General features: G+C 39.8%; 1 protein-coding gene across 1 annotated transcript in view; it reads left to right on the forward strand.

Moving 5' to 3' along the window:
• The window catches only part of GAP43 (growth associated protein 43), a 100,326-nt gene that overhangs the window by 43,948 nt on the left and 33,600 nt on the right, over positions 1 to 22,778 (forward strand). The window contains exon 2 of the mRNA XM_042955803.1: positions 11,892 to 12,501. Coding sequence (XP_042811737.1) covers positions 11,892 to 12,501 — 610 coding nt within the window. The remainder of the gene's footprint in view (positions 1 to 11,891; positions 12,502 to 22,778) is intronic.

Here is a 22,778-nt window from a genome sequence, read left to right on the forward strand (position 1 = left end):
TGAATTCTTGGTTAAGTTCCTTGAAATGTGGGAGATTGGAGGCCTAGGGTTAAGACCCATTCTACCATTTGTGGGGCTTTCCATTTGGTTTTAATTTCTTTATTTTGCAAAAGGGATAGCACATTTACTCAGCCTAGAGGAACAGTTTTATGAAGTTGAAAGTACTTCATAACCTGTAATATAAAAATTCAAGCTATTGTCTTTTTTTTTTTTTCTTAGCAAATGGAATCCCAGTTTTTTTCCATTTCCCATCAGCTAGGCTTTATAATGACATGCACTCTGACACATTCTGTACCCTCACTAGGTATTAAATACAGTGACATTCAGGAGGAGTTTTACTAACTATCCAGTGGGGGTGTGTTGGATAGAGTTGGAAATCCCAAATCATGAAGCCCTCCCTCCTCAGGACCAGAGGTTCCTAAGCTAACCCCCCACAAAATGTCTGCCAGCTGCATCCACAGTTTTACCAGGTATGAGTATTACCAAACACGAGTAACCAGAGTACTCTCAGAACCTATACAGACAGTTGTGTTCTCTGGATGTATAAGGTCTATCGCTTGATCCATGGGGTAGAGATAAGTGAAATAGTAGCTGAATGAGATTTGTGTGTGTGTGTGGGAGGGCTGGTGTCAGGTGAAGGCTATATGTTTTGAAAATGAGTAGACGTGTAGTTTAAGTGAACTTTCATCACCAGATGCTGGACCATGTGGAGGTTTAGGGCTGGATATGGTTAGGAAGGATTGGTGCATGTTAGTTGGCAGAGGAGAGGGATTATGGTTTATGCTTGACACTATGAACAGATCCTCCCCCTTCCCTAGGATGGAAAGAAGTGGATTGACTATTGTATACATTTTAGACAGACTTCTGCTTATCTCTTTGAGGATAGATAGCTCTGTAACACTGTAAAGTTAAGGAAATGGATTCTTCCCCTCCCTGGGTAGGGATACCAGCAATTGTGGAGACGAATAAGGTCTTAGGGTCAAACCTGATTTGTACTATAGGGAGGGAAAAATTCTTCCTCTACCCTTCAAGGTCTGCCAGCTGGACTAAGCATTAAATTTACATGAGACTGGAGAAAAAAAAAAAGGTTTAGTACATGTGCATGGAGGCCCAATAATGAAACCGAGATCCAAAGAAATGACCAGGGCAGGAAGTTTTCATTACATTTTAAACAAAAAGACAATAAATTTGTGATTAATTGATAGGAAAAAGAAAACAAGCACTTGGAAACTTTAATTAATAAGGAATTGTAAGCAGAATTGAGGCTAACAAATTGGAAAAAAAAAACAACAAGATTTGTTTCTATAGCTTTCTCAATTTTAAAGTCACTATGGTGATAAGGATATCATTTTACTTCTTAATGCAGGGAAGGCATTTCTTATTTTTTTAATGTTATTTTTGAGAGAGAGAATGCACAAAAGCAGGGGAGGCGCAGAAAAGAGGGAGACAGAGAGAATCCCAAGCAGGCTCCATATTCAGCACAAAGCCTAACACGGGGCTTGGGGCTCGATCTCAGGATCTCACCACCATGAGATCATCGCCTGAGCTGAAATCAAGTGAGATGCTTAGCCAACGGAGAGGTGCTCCGGGAGGGTATTTCTCATATGGGAAATTTGTTTCCCACTTTTAAGGGGACAGAGTGTCCTTGAATTGGTTGTTTCCCAAGTAGCTTCAATTCAAAATAATATGCCAATGTGCTATGTTTTGGGGTGACCTGTCCTTGGCCCCTACAGATTCTATCTTATTAATATGTCTAAACTTAGTCTAATGATAATGTATAAGTTACTCTGGGATGATAGTGATGAGGACAGTGATTAAGATGAGAAAAAGTGGCAGCTAGCCCTTTTTGAACATGTGTACCACGACAGGGACTGTGCTAAGAACTCTATAGACACTCACTCATATAATCCTCATGATAATCTAGTGCGAGAGCCTTGTTCTCCCCCTGTCCTATAGGTAAGGAAACTGAAGCTGACTAGCCAAATTCGAGAGCTGGTGATTCAGTGGCAGGGTCTAGGTCCAGCCCGGCTATCTAACTCCATAGCCCATGCTCTTAAATGTCAGGGAATACTGACTTGTTGCGTTCTTTAAAATACATTGGGTGGGAAGTAGGATTGAGAAAGGGTCCTGTCATCTAGAAGCTGGATAACATGGGCCACTTTCTGTTTTCTCCGTTACCTAGACTATAAAACAGGCACAGTGATGTGTTCCTCACATGGTTCTGATGAGGACTGAATTGAAATACCACCTGTACATGCTATAAACTCATTATACATGTAAGAGGATAGATACACCCTGAGCATTCATTTCCCAGAGTGGAGAGAGGACACCTGGCCAGTTAGCTGGCTGCTGCTTACTGACATGCCGTCTGGTCACTGACACAGTGTGGCAGAGTCATTTGACAACAACTACAAATACATGTTTTTGGAGCATCAACTATGAACCAGCAATATTTTAGCTATGGAGGTTTTGAGGGTTGTATAAAACTGACAAGGTCCTGCTCTTAGAAAGTTTATAGTCCAAGGAAAGATTTAGTTAATAATGAAATAAAAATATGTCAGGTAACCATAAGCGCAAAGAAGGAAAAGCAAGTTAGGTAGACCAAGAGGAAGGGTGCGTATTACAGTGGATGAGGAAGTTCTTTCTCATTTACGTATCCATCGAACAAAACACATCAAGTACTGCTGACTTAGAAAGTAATTTATGAAAGAGGCTCAATCAAGAAATAAATCAATAATCACTATTCAGTATAATAGGAAGAATATTTATTTAAATACTTATTGTGTCTTGTGCTCCTGAGTGTCCAACAAGAGACATTTTGTAGTATCTTCTTCAGCAGCTTGGGCTGTGATTTGCTCTTGGGAAATCACACCTGGGAGGAATTCACCTGTGATGGTGGTACAAGGGACTGTCTGCTGGGAGACTGCTTTTCTATCTTTTCCCAGATGGATCAGCTGCGTGCTGTTCTCCTTCTTTGTCCAGTTGTTAGCAGAAGCCTCACGGTCCCTCTCACAGTCTCCTGTGTGATTCCAGCCTTTTCATCACTTGATGGGGAGTCCCTCCCTTTTGTTTCCTGCTCAGTGGCCTCTCCAAGATCAGAATATAGTGTCTCCCTCACCTTTCCTCCATTCAGTGTGTGCCACTTGTAGAGGCAGTGAGCACTTGTAGAGACAGTGAACTGCATTGGACAACACTTATCAGAGGGGCTGGTCCCGTTGCTCAAGAATGGCACCCCTTTTCCCCAGACCTGACTCTTAGTAAGTACTTGCTTGGGCATTAATGACTTCAACCCTTGATTCAGTCGGGCGACTTACACTCCAAGGTTTTCTAAAAGAGTTTTGTCAAATTCTGGCCAGCACATGCGCTGATAGATGGACCAGCATAAGTATGTGCTTCATCTCAACTTTAGGCTCTCCCCAGCTCCATTGTGTGGAGGCAGAACTTTCTTCTTTGAGTAACTAAAGGACTAGTTATCCCCAGCTCACAATCATAGGCCCTAGGGCTCAGTATACAGATTAAGTATAAATGGAGGGATGTGGGAGGGGTCTCCAACAATCCTCAATGAATATTTTCACCTGTTTTACAATGGAGAAGCAGAGATTTGTATTTGAAAAATAATTTGATTGATATGACTTTAGCCAATTCATAGATAAGATAAATATAAGTCAGTTGTCTACCTTAGATTTATTTCCATTTTCAAGTGCCTTTTGAAATTATCAATGCCATTCTATAGGTTTGTGACTTCTCTTGTCTGATTTCTCCTCTTCCATTTCTGATTGGTTTTTGTGTTCAACCTCACCATATGAGGTCAGTCACTTAGGTATTGGGGAATATATATATACCAGTTTTAGTCCGAAACTATTGAATTCCGTCCCTGGGAAAGGAAATATTTAAAAAAAAAATTTTTTTTAATGTTTATTTTTGAGAGAAACAGAGCATGAGCAGGGGAGGGGCAGAGAGAGGGAGACACAGAATCGAAGCAGGCTCCAGGCTCTGAGCTGTCAGTACAGAGCCCAAAGTGGGGATTGAACTCATGAACCATGAGATCATAACTTGAGCAAAAAGTCAGACCCTCAACCAACTGAGCCACCCAGGCACCCTGGGAAAGGAAAGATTTTAATGAAAGTTGATAAAATGGAACGCTGGACTTCCTTGTCTGTCATCATCTTTCTGAAATGACACTAATAGATATGTTCAAAGTTTGGATTTTTTCAATAAGCATTAATCAAACATCTATCATGTGCCAGACACCATTCTAGAAACTGGAAATTCAGCTGTAAGCAAAATGGACAAAGTCTTTCATATGCCGATTTAGGTCTGTTAGAAGCCACCAAGTACCATATGCCCTTTACCTCTTCTCTGTGTCTTTGTGGGACAAAAATAGTTACAAATATATAATACAAAATGGAAGGTAACTCTTTTGAAAGGAAACTGTGTCCTCTTCCACTAGGATACATATGCCACCTTGTATTCTTTTGGAAGCAGGTGGGCTGTACATGTTAAATAAATAGTATATGAAAGTGTGCTAAAGACCCATATTTTGATAACCAGCTCTTATCTGAAAAGTTAACATTACTATTCCAGTTTCCAAAATGGGATATTTGGTTTTCTTATGTAGTCTGTCAACCAATGGACATGTCTTTCTCCTTCTCCTTCTCCTTCTCCTTCTCCTTCTCCTTCTCCTTCTCCTTCTCCTTCTCCTTCTCCTTCTCCTTCTCCTTCCCCTTCCCCTTCCCCTTCCCCTTCCCCTTCCCCTTCCCCTTCCCCTTCCCCTTCCCCTTCCCCTTCTTCTTCTTCTTCTTCTTCTTCTTCTTCTTCTTCTTCTTCTTTTAATATAATTTATTGTCAAGTTGGCTATCGTATAGTGTGTACCGTGTGCTCTTGGTTTTGGGGGTAGATTCCCATGATTCATCGCTTATTCGTTTAGTATAACTCTGAAGTTGCAGCAATATGCTGCATCGTTTACTTGAAGGGAGAAAGAGAGTTGCCTCACTACCACTCTTCCAGGCTTTGCAAAATAACTCAATGTCCCACATTCCCCTGGAGATGTTCTTGGTCATTATATATTTGCTGTGCTCCCACCTGACCAGGAACTAAAAAAGGATTTTGTACTGGACTGAAAGTCAGAGTTTAAAAGTGTGATGTCAGGGGCACCTGGGTGGTTCAGTCAGTTAATCATTCGACTCTTGATTTCGGCTCCGGTCATCATCTCAGGGTCCTGAGATTGAGCCCTGCCTCTGGCTCCATGCAGGGCGTGGAGCCTGTTCAAGACTTTTTCTCTCTTCCTCTCTCTGCCCCTCCCCTGTTCGTGCATGTGCTCTCTCTTTCAAAAAAATAAAAATTTTTAAGTTAAAAGAAATTAAAATGTGATGACACTTGTTGGCAAAGGCACAGTTTCACTGCTTTCACCTCCATCTTGCTCCACCCCACCCACACCCTTAGATCGTCAAACCAGATTGAGTGTTGAGGGAACCGTGTGTAGCATAGCTGTGTCAATTCATCCTTTATTATTATTATTTTTTTACATTTATTCGCTTTTGAGAGACAGAGCACAAGCGGGGGAGGGGCTGAGAGAAAGGGAGACACAGAATGAGAAGCAGGCTCTAGGCTCTGAGCTGTCGGCACAGAGCCCAACCCAGGGCTCGAACTGAGGAGCTGTGAGATCATGACCTGAGCCGAAGTCCGATGCCTAACCGACTGAGCCACCCAGGTGCCCCTTCCTTTATTAATTTTTGCATTTGTTTATTTATTTTGAGGGAGAGAGAGAGAGAGATCAGGGGAGGGGCAAAGAGAGAGGGACAGAAAGAGTCCCAAGCAGTCTCCACATGTCGAACCCCATACCGTGCTTAATCTCATGAACCTGGAGACCATGACCCGAGCCAAGATCAAGAAGCAGAGGCTTGATGGACTGAGCCACCCAGGCACGCCATTCATCTTTTAAAAACGACACTTTCTTCCTTATAACTGCCCAGAAAGAAACCCGAAGACATTTTATCTTCAGAACTGGAGGAGGTTGGTGCATCCTCCTTTTTTTTTCCTCCATAAGGGGCATTTCACTGAATTTCTGATCTTTTTTTTTTTTTTAATTTTTTTTTAACGTTTATTTATTTTTGAGATAGAGACAGAGCATGAATGGGGGGAGGGTCAGAGAGAGAGGGAGACACAGAATCGGAAGCAGGCTCCAGGCTCTGAGCTGTCAGCACAGAGCCCGACGCGGGGCTCGAACTCGTGAACCACGAGATCATGACCTGAGCCAAAGTCAGACACTTAACGGACTGAGCCACCCAGGCGTCCCTGAATTTCTGATCTTTGACTGGGTTTAAAGAAATACAGAAGCTTCAGCATGACATCCTTTAATGCTTGGACATTTTTTCTAAAGTATATGCTATCAATATATTTAAAATAAACTGCTTAAAAATAGAGTGAAATTTTCTATGTGAATTTTACCTCAATAAATTATTAATAAAACTAGAGTGAGCCATAGGTAGATGTCTGCCAAATTTTATATATATCATCACTACTTTATTTTGGTTCCTTTATGGATTGCATAAGATCCTGATAGGCATGAAAACTAGTATGAGAAAGAAAGGGTGGCTTAAGATATTTCTGGTCCTTCAATTTTGCTTCTCAGAAATATCTTTTGCTCAATCAGAAAATATTTTGATTAACTAAAGATGTTCTTAGAAGAATTGGTTACACCAATGAATTTTTAAAAGCATTTATAGTTCAATCTTGTTTAAGAGATAATTTGAAATATTATAATAGTAGTATTTATGGCTGGCAGAAGTAGATATAGGGCCAAGTTTTTTGTGTTTGGAAGGTTGAGGCAGTCCTATGATAATTGGAAAACATTGAATGAATTGTGGTGTCCCAGTTGAACAGATGATGTTATTTTAGTTCTGGAAGTCAGGCATTCATAGAGTTTTGCCTAAAGTTTTTTTGTAACATAATTAATGCAAATGTTTGGACATCTTAGACTGTCTCCTAAGTTATACACTCCCCCTTCCCCAGAAGGAAAGGAAAATATTAACCAGAGCAACAATGTTGGATATTAAATAGCTACATCTTATATTTGTCTTTCTTACTTGTGATTTTTAAATACTGTTGAAAATTATTCCCCTTTCATCTAATCCATTTAGAAATTTGACTAGTTTCTAACAAGTTAGCAAAGTGGTATCCATCTTTTTCAGACCAGTATTCATCCAAGGTTTTAGCATTGGTTGAAAAGTAAAGATTTCACATACTTTAGATTCCTTTAAGACTTTAGAGCTCCCGAACAAATTTGTCAATAAAGACAATAAGCTATAGAAGTGAAGATTGAAAAAGTGATTGTAACTTATAATGAGATTCTTCCTACATGTAAGGCACTGCATTGGAATGTCCTCCTCAATTAATTCACAGATAGCAACAATCCCATGTAAAAATTAAAGAGTTTTGAAATGATCTCAGAAAACATCAGAGGTCAGCCCAAAGCTTATTTGTTATAGGACTGAGCTGAAAAAGTAATTTTTTTTTAATTAAAAAAAAAATTTAAGTAATCTCCACACCCAATGTGGGGCTTGAACTCAAGACTCTGAAATCAAGAGTCACATGCTCTTCCAACTAAGCCAGCCAGGTATCCCAAAAGTAAATCTTTTTTTTTTTTTTTTAAGAATTTTAATTAAAAAAAATTTTTTGATGTTTATTTTTGAGAGAGAGCACATGCAGGGAGGGGGCAAAGAGAGAGGGAGACACAGAATGCGAAGCAGGCTCCAGGCTCTGAGCTGTCAATGCAGAGCTGGATGCAGGGCTCGATGCAGGGCTCAAACTCATGAACCACGAGATCATGACCTGAGCTGAAGTCAGACGCTTAACTGACTGAGCCACCCAGGCACCCTAAAAGTAAATCTATCTTGATGAGACTTATGAACTGACTCTTTAGCTATTAAATACCAAGATCCCCTTTTTCCAGACCTTCTGCACCTGTAACACTACATAGATTGTTGGCCTAACTTCTTTACAAAATGGGTGTAAAATCCGGCATCTACTGTGAATTCCTGAGAAATTAATGATTGTTAAAGCACCATGAGGTTTTTTCTCTCCCAAAAGCATACTTACAAAAGAATTTTATGGGGGCACCTGGGTGGCTCAGTCGGTTAAGTGTTCGACCTTGGCTCAGGTCATGATCTCACGGTTTGTGAGTTCGAGCCCCGCGTTGGGCTCTGTGCTGACAGCTCACAGCCTGGAGCCTGCCTCGGATTCTGTGTCTCCTTCTCTCTCTGACCCTACCCCACTCGTGCTCTCTCTCTCTCTTAAAAATAAATAAGTGTAAAAAAAAAAAAAAAAAAGAATCTTATGTGGGTAGATACAGTACCATCTGTTCAGTAGTGTATCCGTAGTACCTAGCATAGGCACTCTGTATTGTTAAATGAATAAATGAATGAGAATGTTGACGTGATGCTTAGTGGATTATCTGCCAGAAGAAAGGCTAAGATATTGCAAGTCACTAATGCAATAAAATTGGACTTGGGGTTGGGTGGGAGGAAAGAGGACCTGAGTCAAGTATAACCTGGGCCACTGACTTAATCACTCTATAAATTTAGGCAAGTCACTTAACTTCTCGGGGCCATTTTTAGAAACTGAAGGAGCCGTGCTGCTTTTACTGAGTGATCTCTGGTTTCTCTGGGCTCAAATAGCCTTTGTCTTGGGTAAGTTATTATATTTCCAATTAGGAAAAGGCCTATGTGGCTTGACACATTAGGTTACCCCGTAGCCGGTCTTGGGAAACGTCCTCTTCTTGTTTTCTCTCTCACCAAAATGTACTCCTAGTCCAATTACCTCTAGTACTGTGAAAGGAATTTTACCAGAAAATAACCTGTAGTTTAAGCCATATTAATAGAATCAATTAAAGGTACAAAAAAAAAAAAAAAAAAAAAAGGATATGCACACTTACAATCCAACACTGTCTAGCATAAGACCCAGTTTTTACTTAAAATATTTTTGTCTTTGGATGTTTCTATTCAGTCATTTAAGTCTGACCTTATGTTAGGCTCGTTTTTTTCCCTTGCCTCCCTTCCTTCCTCCCCTTCCCTTATTCCCCTCTCCTTTCATCTCAATCTGTCTCTTTCCCTCTATCTGAAACATATATTAGTGGTCTTTTTTCAACCAATCTCTAAAATCCAGTTTCCCTAAATCTCTAATGATGTTAAGTGGTCCAGCAGTTTCTCCAGAATGTGCTGCATGCCCATGGAACACTTTGATTATCTCTTTAGGTACACCTGCCTATTTGTTTGCCTAGCTCTTACAAGATTGCCTTCATCTCTCTCCCCTAACTTTGGTCTTACATGATTCTCTCCCTTCCTAGTACCCCTTCTTCTCTTGTGTGCCTTATACTCTTGGATTGTTCAGTTGAGGCTGGTCCCACAATCTTGGCACTCAAGCCCAGTCTGAGCCCTCTAAATAGATATTGTAACATAGATGCTATGTATAGAAACTTAAGTCCTGATCATTTGGAAAGCTAAAGTGGCAGATAATCTGAAAAATTGGAAGAGAGAGAGAGAAAGGGGGAGAAAGAGAAAGAGAGATGGGTGGGGTGGGGGGGGGGGGAGAGTACAGAGGAGCCTTGATTTATCCATGTAAAGTTTCTTTCTTTATAGCACGCAGTCTCAGCTTTCTTCTTTTTATGTTTTCCAGATTTTTAAAAGAAGTTTCATCCCCTTTGCTTTGTGTTCTTGAAGAGAAAAGGGAGGCTGTAAAATTGTAGCTTTTTTGAATCATCAGAGGGTCTTTTCTGCACACCTGCCCACTCTGAAATAATTGGTTTGTCTACTTTCACAAGAAGCAGTATTTGTATTAAAGGATCACTTGGCATCAATGCCCAAGTACAGATGTCCTATCATATAAGACTGTGCCTCATTCAGAAAACTCAAGATAGAGTAAAATAAATTAACAACATCTTGGCTCTGTGCTCCATTCACAACTGTTAATTTAACAGGGTTATGCTTCCATCTCTGAGCAGAGAGTTCCTGGCGGGGACAGCTGCTCCCGTGCCCCAGATTGTGCTGTGTGCATCCCAGTAGGAGTTATCAAGGGCAGCAGGATGGAGGGAAGGTGGTATTGCCTTAGAGAACTGAACAGTGTCGCAGCATGGCATTGGGGGGAGGGAGCCCAATGGGCTCTCCAAAGTGCTTTTCATCCACTCTTTTGTTCTTTGTGTGGATACATGCACAGTTAACTGAGGAGGAACTTATCTTAAAAATTTTAATGGAAAATTGTTAACCCTGCTTTTACTCTCACATGTAGTTAATTTTCAAAACTACCATCCACTAGCATGTTGATGAACCTACATAGCAACAGGCCCATATGCCTGTCCAAAGAATGTCAAATAGACCTACATTATGATTAGCAAGATCTGGGTCACTGGGACAGAGCTGGTATGACAGATAGAAAATATACTCCTGTGTTGGTCTGCTGTGGCTTACCTCCTAAACTGGAGTAGAGGCCAAGATCAGGCCAAAGTCAAGATTGGGGCCCAACACAGGATGTAGTATATGATAAGCACTCTTCTATTGTTAGTCTTTAGAAGGACATTGGCTGCATTGTTCACTGTTGTATTTCCCCATTGCCTAGAACAGTGTTCACAAAAGTGAACAAAAGTTAAATGTTCAAAAGTTAAAGGAAGAATGAATGGAGACTATATCTAACCATATGAGGGCACATTGGCAAGCAATGGAGCTATGTAGAATTTTGTGTACTTGCTTATACATTTCTTTTCATGACTATACTTTTTTTGCCTATCTTATGATTTAATTTCCTTATGGAAAAAAAGTTATTTGCAGCATATTTTATTCTATAAATGTTACAACCAAATGGTAAAAAAAAATTTTTCTGTTCTAGTCTCTTGCCTTCAGTACCAGGATGACTCTATTAATGATAATATCAAACTAATTTTAGTTTTAAATTGCTTTGGGAATAAGAAATTGTGATTTAGTGAATATATGCTACTCTTTCAAAAGTGGAAACAGTGTTTTCCATTCTTTTTTTGTTTTTCACTAAAAAAAAAAAAAAAAAGGCCATTTTCTGTATTCAAATATTGAAGGTCTCTGTGTTGACTATTGATATTAGACCACATACAGGTCAAAGTAGACATCATTTTGTGACCAGCATTCTGAGTTGTCACGTTCCGAACAAATCCCTCAAAGCCCTGAAACTCATCTGCATTTTGCACTAAACTCTGATGGATTTGTTGTCTAAACCTGATACTCTTTGCCTCAGTCCTACTGGTTTCCTGACCAGACTTGAAATCTTGGGGAAACAAATAGACTTTTCCATGATATGTGTGTGTGTGTATATATATATATATCTATATATATCTATATATATATATAGATATATATAGATATATATAATGAAATTTATTGTCAAATTGGTTTCCATACAACACCCAGTGCTCATCCATGATATTTTTTGAAGCCATCACGTTTTTCACAGAGTCCCCTTTCCGGAACTCTGAAAAACCAGTATCTTTCACAGCTGTTTGATGAAAACCTAGGATGAATGTAATTTGAATTATCAAGGGACATCTTTAAAAAGGCTGGTTTAAGTTTGGTAATGAAGAGACATTGATCTGGGGAAAGAAATACATATAAAATAATGCCAGTCATTCTGGAAGGTCAAAAGGACATTGGTTTTCCCATCGGATAATGTGTTCTCTACTTAATTCTCCATCATGGAGAGACAAAAGACTTGATTTGAATTTCCAGGGTATTGTTGACCTCTTCACTTCAACTATGGAGCCTGAGTGAAACTAAATCATTTGATGAATATTTGTTGAATGCTGTGATTTGAAGGAAAAGAATATCACTCCATCTCTTCTGTTTGTTTTTTTTTAAACCCCCCTTTTCTCCACAAAGGTTGAAAAAAATGATGAGGACCAAAAGATCGAACAAGATGGCATCAAACCAGAAGATAAAGCTCATAAGGCCGCGACCAAAATTCAGGCTAGCTTCCGTGGACACATAACAAGGAAAAAGCTCAAAGGAGAGAAGAAGGGTGATGCCCAAGCTGCTGAGGCTGAAGGGAATGAGAAGGATGAAGCCCCTGTTGCTGACGGTGTGGAGAAGAAGGAGGGAGAAGGTCCCACTCCCACTGACGGGGCCCCTGCCTCTGGCCCCAAGCCTGAGGAAACCGGCAAGGCAGGCGAAACTCCTTCCGAGGAGAAGAAGGGGGAGGGCACCCCTGATGCTGCCACAGAGCAGGCAGCCCCCCAGGCTCCTGTCCCCTCAGAGGAGAAGGCTGGCTCTGCTGAGACAGAAAGTGCCACTAAAGCTTCCACTGACAACTCGCCGTCCTCCAAGGCCGAAGACGCCCCAGCCAAGGAGGAGCCTAAACAAGCCGACGTGCCTGCTGCTGTCACTGCTGCTGCTGCCGCCACCACCCCTGCTGCAGAGGATGCTGCTGCCAAGGCAACAGCCCAGCCTCCAACGGATGCTGTGGAGAGCAGCCAAGCCGAGGAGAAGATAGGTGAGCAACCTCGAGGGTCCCATGCCACGGGTGGGTGGGCCAGAGGGGGCCTACTGGAAAGGCCAGGCCACCAGGGTCATTGAGGGAGAGGGGAAAAGTCTAGAAGGGTTTTCAAGAAATGAAGGGAAGCTGTGCTTAATTCCCCAAAGTGGCAAGACTACGAGCTAAGTCTGGCCACTTACATTCCCAAGTATCTCCAAGCCTTCGAGAGAACGCTGGCAGGTCTGTGTAGCTGCTGGTACTAGCGAGATGTGGCAATTATCTTGTTAACTGCATTGACATAAATAGTAAAACTAGGTAATCCTGGTTTAAAAAAAAAAGATTCTGTGTGCTGGATACACTTAGTTTAATAAGTAACTACTGAGGCTACATATATTTTATAGATGGGAATTAGCTAATGTGATTATTTGGCTCTAGGAAGTGCCTGGTTATAAGTACAGCCAACTCCCTATTGATCCAGATGATCTAGTTTGTGAATTGCTGGCAGCAAAAACATAATCTCAGACCACCTTTGCCTATCCCACAGTATGTTTCTGGGCATTCTCCCCACCATCAATTGGTGAGTAGTGTGAGTATGTGTGTGTACGCTCAGAGAATGTTAATTGTAACATTGAATCAGGGTCAAACTAATTAGGAAAATAAGTCTGTTGACGTTGCCAAAAACAAAAGAAAAACCCCAAATATAGAACATGGCTGTGAAGTCAAACATAAATTATCATTTTATTATTGAAGATGCGACTTTCTACCATATGCATAAATAATTGAGGATTGACTATGATTATAAAAAGGAACTGGATTCTCTTTGGTTTAGAGCTCTTACTTGAAAGCTGGAGTGTTTTCACTATTATGGCCCAAAAAGCCTGTGCAGAATTGGAGTAGAGCATTCTCAGAGCAAGATCGATTTAACAGAACTTCACCTCTGGAGACTAGACCCATCTCTCACCCTAACCATCTGTAGTGGTGAAGGAGGTCAACAGTCTCCAAGATTTTTCTCTACCCTAATATGACCCATGAATACCTTTCAGCCTCAAAGATTATAAAGATAAAGTTGCTTCTGTGCCAATTTAAAAGTTTGGGTTTACTTCTTTCAAACTTTGTGAACTTAACCCATGATGTGTCCAAGGACCCACATTTGGACCGGACCACATTGTGCCCTTGAGAAAGGACCTCCTCCAAGAGGGAAATATTTTGGCATCTGACCATTATATTGAGAAAGTAATCATTGGACATTCGCCTTGATATTCATTTTAGATACAAAATTAGATACTACAATATGGCAGATGTTTATTTTAGATATTTTCAAGTCAACTTCTTTCACCTTAACCCCTAAATTCTGTAAGAAGCCAGACTATATTAATTATTATTGTTATTAGCATTCCCTAGCCCCAGACAGATCACACAACTCTTTTTACCAGTGACTCATTTTAAATCTTTATTCTAACTACATACCTGCCCCAGGGGTCAGACCTTGTGGTTAAGAAGATGGGGATATTTCCCTAGAAAAGGTAAGGCACATGATGAAGAATGGTGTGTTGATTTTAATTTACTCAGCAGAACAAACCTCGTTAACTACTTTTTTGGTTGTTTTGTTTTGTTTTGTTTTGTTTTGTTTTTTATTGTAATTGCAGTCAGTTAACATATAGTGTTATATTAGTTTCAGGTGTACAATATAGTGATTCAACAATTCCATACGTCACCTGGTGCTCATCATGATAATAATAAATGTCTGCTGTTTATAAGCCACCTGGACTATGGTATTTTCTTAATCCCCATCATCTATTACACCCATCCCCCCACTCACCTCCCCTATGATAACCATCAGTTTGTTTCTTATAATTAAGAGAGTTAACTGTTTTTCTTTAGGTTTAAGGTTATAGTCTCAGATATGATGGCTGGAAATCACTTTATGTATGACGCACCACCTATTATGTTATTTTCGTAAATTTAAAAATTAATCATGATTTTAAAAACAAAATATTTGACATTGCCAAAGTCATATTTTTTAAGTTGCAATTTCTAACATTATGAGAATAAACAAAGATGTGATGTGATTTTAGGTTTGTGCTCATGATTTGGATCAATAGAAAGAGGGACTGCTTGAATCAATGAGAAGTCTAAAATTTTTAAGGAAATTCGGTTTCATTATTTTGCACATTATGGTGATTCCAAATGAATTAATAAAGTATTTTATCTAGTACGTGCTCAGTAAATGTCTAGTGATGGATGAATGAATGAAATTGACTAGATTTAATTTGTAGATAATAATTTGTTCACTCACTCTTATTCCTCCTGCAACCTGGCTTACTCTATTCACTATATTTGATTAAAAATGTGTTGGGTTTTTGTAAGCAAACAAAAACCTCAATTTTACAAATTCCAACTGAAAAATGTCTCAATTAGTCTGAGTTTAAAATGTACATTGAAAGGTAATTGAAACTGTGGATGAAGTACTTGAAAGTAATCACAAAGGACACTTTATTTTACACTGCTTCTGAGTTTGGGGCAGGCATTGTCATGTTGGTTACATTCTGAAATGCTGCCTGTAGTTTCTATCCCAACTGATGTGTCTATTAGCCTTGCCTGCTGTTTGTGACAAGCACAAATTACCCAGATATGTGAATCTCAAGAATCACAGAAACTAGAGGTGACAGGGAGATCTATCACGGCATAGCAGGCCTCAATTCCCAGGAGCCCTGTACCACGTTTTCCTCTATCTCCCATTGGATTTCATTCTAATCCAGGTTAAAATAACAGTATTTCCAATTGAGTTCCACTGTCTGGAAACAGATGGCTACCCTGGGTTGCTGTAGGATTCCACGGTTGTCTGGATGGGTATAGAGAGACAAGCAGAGAGGGTGGAGTGGGGTTCGGGGCAGAACAAGTCACTCAGTAGAATTCAGGACAATAATTTCTGTCAGCAAGAGAGTCAAACAATTTGGACTAAATCTCATCACTGCTTTAATACAAATGGAAATGCTTTGTATATTATAAATATGTTGTTTCACTTCTTTTACTATTTATGGGTCTATCACAGGTGGATGCTCTTTACATTAACCTTTGGAGTTGGTTAGGTTTTTTTTTTCTTCCTTTTTTTTTTTTTTTAAATCACCCAACTATATCTCCCTGTCTCTGCTTTGCCACTCTCCCTGCCCATCTCTTGATATGCCTATGACCAAGAGACTTCAGTGCTTTTCTGATGATGATTCTTTTATAGGAGGAGTATTTAGGCATATCTAGGACCCTGCTCCCCTTTAGCCATGAGGAGAGAACTTTCAAGCTGCCTTTAATGATAATGTTCTTGGTGTCTCCTGCTGAGCAATGTCACACTGTGTTCATTGGGCTCTCAGTGAAAGAATTTTGCTGTGTCTCTTCTCCATGATATCGTATTGACTTTCCCCAATAGGGGACTCCAGAATTTCTACGTGGCCATATGCAGTGATGCAACACTACCAGAGTAACCCATCCAGGTGGCTGGAAATCAGAGAGCTTGACTAGGTGGTTGCCACAGGGTACTTGACTGATACTACTAACAGGTATAACTCTGAGTTACCCTAGGTTTTCTTTAGGTTGAACTTGGCTGCATTTTATTTTCATAATTTCATTGCCTCTTTCTATCTGGTATCGTCAATAATGATCTTGGAAACAGGGGAGTTTTATTTGTCTGAACAGAAAAATTAACTACCTCTTTTTTCTTCCCTTTTTTGCTTCCTTCCTCCTTCCCCCTCTCCCTCTTTCTTTTTCTTCCTTCTTTCTTTTTTTTTTTTTTCTTCCATTTATGTCAACTTTTTACTGTGTGTGGCATTAGGATCACAAAGACGAGTAGATATGGCCACTGATCTTAAAGAGTCCTGATCCAGTAGTGGGTGTGGGATGAAATTCAGAGAATGGTGTTGAAAACAATCACAGTAATAATATCGACTCCATTAAATTCTGCAAGAGGTATGGAGGATGCCAAAGGTATGGCAAGGCACTGTGGAGCAAAATATGAATGAGACAGTGCTTCGTGCAGTTTGAAGCATGATAAAAAAAAGTTTTTATGTAATGTGTGTCTCAGTTGCCAAACTGTTAGCAAAAATAATGGATGCAAAAGTTATAGTTTCTGGAATCATAATTAAGTGTAAGAAAATGAAATACCCAGCCTGTGTTTCTGGATTTGGGGCAATTCTTTATGTTCCTCCAAACAAAATTTTCCTAAGGCCCAGGGTAACCATCCATAATATTTTTAGCTCTCCAAAAGACAGATCCTCGTCCACGAAGCTCTGTGTTAGATGTGAGATTTCCAGAGGATATTTACACTTACTTGGCAGGGCAACTCATAAGCAGTTCTGATTTGAGATGTGGTTTCAACCACGTCCCAAATTTATACACAACTCATAAAGAGTGAAAATTTGGGTTGTGAAAGCCCATAAATGTTGTCTATAAAATGTGGGCACTCCGTCAGATACTCAGTGGCATCCTGCTTAAAAACTGTTGATTATTAAGTTTTTATGGAGCATTTTTATACTGCTAGAGTAATCATTTTTATTGGCTTTTCTTGACAGCAATCCACTGGCGTTCAGTAATATTTTCCTTTCTGCCTTTACATTCTGAGAATAGAGGCAAAATAAATGCATATTCTGCCCGCAGACACATTCAGTGACAAACCAAGGGGTCAAACTGATAGAACTCTAAATCCTCACCTTAGTTTTAGCCCTGGAGTTCTTTACATCTCTTTCAAGGTGCTGTTGTATCTCAGTTCCTGCATTTTCTCTTTTGCTTAGCAGTTGCAACCACTTTCTGATTATTGTTGGGCAATCCCAACCAGGACTTTCCTGGGCCATCCTATATCCTGTGTGCCCAGTAAGGTAATGTGGAGGAAAGAACGCTGGACTGGGATAAGGACACCAGGGTTCTATGTCAATGTTTCTACTAACCAGCTGTTAGATTTTAGGCAAGTCATTGCTTTTTGCCTGGCTTGAGTTGGCTCATCTTTGAAAGGAGGGTCTGGGAGAGTTGGTTTTTAAGGTTTTTTTTCGAGATTTGAAATACATAGTTTTTATCATGGGTAGCACTTAATGAGGATTTATCAAGTGCCTGACCATATGCTGAGTGCTGTCTGTGGATTATCCCATTTAGCCATCAGAAACACTCTGTGTGTAAGTACTTTTACAGATGAGGAATCTGAAGTTCAGAGAGACTGCAGAACCTGATGGTTGTCAACAGCCAGCAAGTGGCTGAACCAGGGGCTGAGCCCTGACGGCCTGATTACAGAGGTCATGCGTTGAACCCTGACACTCCTGCAAGTATTATTCTGAAAGAAACGAAGATGAGAGGGATATCTAAGAGCCGCCTTCTCATTTGTATAATTAGACCTATAAGACCCTTGTCTAGGAATCATGAGTGATTACTTTTACAGATGAGTAACCAATAATTAACCATACTACCTGATCATAATTCCCTCACAGCTGCATCACCCCCCAAATTATTGGGAATAGTAAACTAGTTCTGAATCTTGGGTTCCTAGTGTGAAAATCCTTCAAGTACTGTTTTATTAGGCCCAAGAGAGCTATAAAGATCAGTCAAAATTGGCTATTCTTGACAGAAGTGCTACTAACTCCATTTCATATGCTGGGAGAGCTGAACATTGGAAAGTGAAATTTTCAGATCTCAATCAGACAGAAGCGATTTCATGTGTTCCAGGTGATCCCTACTCTGAATTTGGCTTATCAAAATTAGTATCTTTTAAAATTCTTATTTATATCTTTTTCCTCCCTTTTGGCAAGTACATTTCTAAAAGGACCCTGATACCTTTCTATTTATGATTAAAATAATATAAAGAACTTAATGGAGATTAATAGATTGAAGAGCCATCACTCTCTCTTCATTTAAAAAAAATGTAAGCTGACAAAAGACAAGAGATGCTTTAGAGTCAAGAAACTCATACTACGAAGGCTTTTACGTATTCTATGACCTATTTTATTAGCTCGTATTAAATAGCTACTATTGCCTCATAAACAAAGCTAATAATCAGAAAGGCATGTAAGTAACTCTGCTAATTTTAAAGTGATAAAACTATATTTGGAGCAGAAAATGAAGCCGTATTTCTTAAAATACAGAATATTTTCAGATGCTAATGTATATTCATCAAATATATTTTCTTTTGTCTGCACATATACCCATGCACACAGATTCCCAGAAGGATTAAAAGGAGGAGGAGACAGAACTAAAAGCCCCAAGGCTTACACAGTCAGTCCATTTGGCTAAACATGGAGAGAAAGCAGAGCACTCAATCTAATGGACTAGAAAGCACTGAGTGGTCATTACTCTTATTTCCTTCTCACAATCATAGCTTCGTTAAATAAAGAAAGGAAGGCTTTCTATAACCAGACATAAAAGGGAAGAAAGAAGGAAACCAATGGTGCTCCTTCAAGCTACAGGACCTGAGCCCTTAAAGATCCCCCAAGATGATGTTTTTGCAACATGCATAAAGAGGAGGGAGAGGTTTGAAAGGATGTATAAGTTTTGCCAGCCCTCTTAGTCCTGGGTGAATTTTGCGTCATAATAAAATGACTGAATCAGGTGCTGAACCTCGTATCAATACCTATCATCAGGAAAACTTGAATCTCTGCCTTCTTCTAAATAGCTTTAGTCAGTTACTGATCTCACAGCAATAAAGCTTGGCTCCCTAAGCTAATAATTTATTTCTGGGCTTATTTAAAAGAATTGCCCATAAATTTTTTTCATAAGGCTGATGAATAGAATCCATGTTTTTAATAGATCTAATATCTTATAGGAAGTATCTGGTGCCAACGCTCTGTATTTTCAGCATAATAGACTAAACACCCCCTAAAATCAAGGGACCTGGGTTTGTGTTCAGGTCCTGCTGTGATTCCAGGCCAGCCCTTCTACCCGCTGGGCTTAGTTCCAACACCCACAAAGTAAGTGTTGCTCAGCTAGGTTTTCTCTGCCTCTTAGCTCCCAAAGGCAAGTATGCAATGATTGACTAAAGAGGAATCTTTGAAGTGTGGGCACATGACCTCTTATTCAACCATGCTTGATTTCCTGCAGGGCCTTATTTTCTAAACTATTAGCCAAGTGGGTTTAGGGGACAGAGCAGTAATAAACAGCTCTAAAAAGAGGGGCAAAGAATCCAGGAAGAGTCAACTCTAAGAAAGCTTATGGTTATACTGGAGGCCCAGGAGACTGCAAAACAAACTCAGTGAAATTTTCTAACCCACCTTATACTTGAGATTGAAAATGAGGAGTTGACAATGATGTTTTCTGACATGGTTAGACTCTTGCTTATACCCCTGCTGACTCTGTCTCTGAGATGAAAATCTACAGCTATCGTGGCCATAATTTACTGTCAGTAGTTTCACTGTCTTCTTAGACGTAATTCACTATTTATTTTGATACCTATATTATTTATTAAAATAATTAAAACCACTTCAAGAGTATGTAAAGCCTTGGATTCCTGTGTACAGCAATGGTTGCATCTGATAGGCAATTGTGGTTGATAATTTTAAAAATTTTGTCTGTAGAGTGTCACTAAAACATAAGAATTATATGGATGGGCCTAATACAACTTTCCTCCAATTCTTTTATGTATTCTACAATCACAGTAATTGGATCTTACACCATTAGTGAAATTAGCTAACAGGCCTAAGTGGTTAGAATTGGGCTATCATATATTCCAAGAAAAAAACAGTTTAGATGACACACAACTTAGTTGTGATTACTTAGCAGTTCTCACACATATTTTCAATCCTCAGATCACAAATTATAGGAATGTAGAAGATAAAACATTCCAGTTTGATCATCTCATACTATTCTATTTGGAATAGAGACTACCATTCCTAAATATCTTCAAGGGGAAAAAATACCGTAGGAAGGCTAGGTGCCTTTTCTTGTAAGTCATGTATAGTATTCTTTCCTGGAAGTGTCTATATAGTCAAGTAAGTCCTGAGGCTAGCTTTTTTTTTTTAAATATATTTTTCCAGTATTACATAGTAGAATAGTTTGGATTTTGTAATAGAAACCAGAAACCATTCACCTAAAGTGATCCCTTCTTGCTGGTGCATGGTGGATGTGTGCATTTCTCAGATAGAGTGGGGATGAACATTTTTATAGCCCTGCCAGAATATTCTCTTTGGGATATGAAAAGGTGAAAGATTTAACTTATATATGCTTAAGCATTGTATCTATGCTTGTAGCATACTCTTCTGCCAACGCACTAGCACATGTGTGTACACTCATGCACACACACATACACACACATACACACACACACACACACACACACACACAGATCTGACATGTAGGGAAGGCCTGCCGGTGAGTTCAGGCTGTCAGAGAAAATCTGGAAAAATAATAAACTACATACATGTGTTTTCACTCTTATGACCGTCAAGAAGTCAGGGGTGAGGGGAGGAGGTGGATGGATGGCTGGGGGAACACTGTCTTTCCGAAGATATGTGTAGAGAGCATCTCTCCTTTCTCTGCCAGTTGTGTTATTGGAATGTACAGAGAGATGGGGAGAGCTAGGAGTCAGGACTAAGGCTATCTATGATGAAATTTATAGTGTGTGAAAATTAAACTTCTGTATAAGCTAAATAGGAGGAAATAGTCCGGGAAGACTTCTTGATGTAGAGGTTACCTCTGCTAAGTCTTGAAGGACAACATGTATCTACTAAAAAGGGGGTATTTTTTATTTAAAAAAAAAAAGCAACTTGAGAAACTACCTTTCATTCAAACTCACACAAAAATCACAATAACTTAATTCAAGTCATAATTCAGCAGCAGCTATTGAAGATTAATCCTTAGTGGGAAAGGTAGCTCCATGGTATGTTCCGTTTATTGTCGAGTCCCTGACACCTATAACAATGATTGGGAAATAGAAGGCAGCCAGTAAATACTTGATGAATGAGCTAAGAATGAGTGAACAATGTTATTACAGTAGAGAAAGTCCTAAACTGCCCTAAGAGACTGGATTCTAACCTTAACACTCTGGGCAGGCAAATTCCTTGCATTCTTTGGGAGTAAGTTTACCCTTTCCTAGAACAAAAGTGTTGGACAGAGGATCTCAGGATCACCACTGTTTCTAAAATAGCTCAACAGTGCCCATGTTATGACACATCCCAACCTCTATGCAGATTCTAAGTGACAAGGGGAGGCAGACACTGGCTTAAACAGAAAGCTGTGCTGCTGTCAACCTTTCTTGCTATTTTGGAAGCTGAATACAGAGCTTGCTGGAAATTTCGCTGTTACTCAGAGGCATACGTCATCCCTGAGGTAGCTAGATTTCAAACTGTTCAGAGACCAGAGTGAGCATTTTGCATTGTGTTCAGAAGCATATTGAGAACTAGAGGAAACCAAAGCGGCTCCCTTCTGAAAGCAGGTGATTAATTTCGTTCCAGCCCCATGAGTGACCTGTGTGGGGCTTGTGCCAGCGTGTGACAGGTACAGCCGGAGAAGGAGTGATCTGCCAGGTTCTTTGGCTCCTTTTCTTCATCTGACATGTTTAAGTAATTTTCACAGGGTGTTAAGAGTCTCCTGAACCTGCTGTGCCCCCACGATAGGATGAATTGTTAATATGTTCCCAAACCCACAGTGTTGGGACAGAGACCAGAAGACAGGCTTCCGCACTCCTGTTGCTTCTTTTCCTTCCCCACGGTGCTATAAACATAATTATGTATAGCTTGTGAGCCATTCAGGCTATAGGCCATGAAGGATGTTGGAGTGGGAGTCTGAATAGATTTTTTCCCCACATATAAACTCAAACTTGAAGCAACTGTCATGTATTTGATAAAAAGAAGGCAGGCCCCCACTGTATGAAACTGTCTCTAGTCCATTCGAAAGGGCTGAGAAAGCCCAGAGTTTAGTCATGAGTTTGCAGTATTTTCCCACTGGTGTAATTAGATTGTTTTGGAAAGAAAAGCAGCAGTGGAAGATGTTTGTTTCCCTCCTTCCTTCTCTTTGAACATGGAGGGCTTACCTATCCTAGGTGGAGAACAGAACCTGGCTTCTGTTAGAAAATACACGTCAGTTTCCTCTTTCTTACCAGTTTTTAAAAAAGGAAAAGCAGAGGGTAAAAATGAAGCAAAATCTTGTCACTTTCTGGTTTGCTATTTATGCATGTTTTTCACCCCAGCAGAAAGGTAGACCTTTAAGATGTAACACTGTTTGGGGGCTACGCTGAGAGCCGTCTGGATACAAGGTTCATGCAGTTGTCAGATTACACATTGCTTTTGAACTTCTTTAAAGGGAAAGCCTCTCTACTTCCCTAACATCCTGATAAA

This window comes from Panthera leo, chromosome C2, assembly GCF_018350215.1.
Source record: "Panthera leo isolate Ple1 chromosome C2, P.leo_Ple1_pat1.1, whole genome shotgun sequence".
NCBI lineage: Eukaryota > Metazoa > Chordata > Mammalia > Carnivora > Felidae > Panthera > Panthera leo.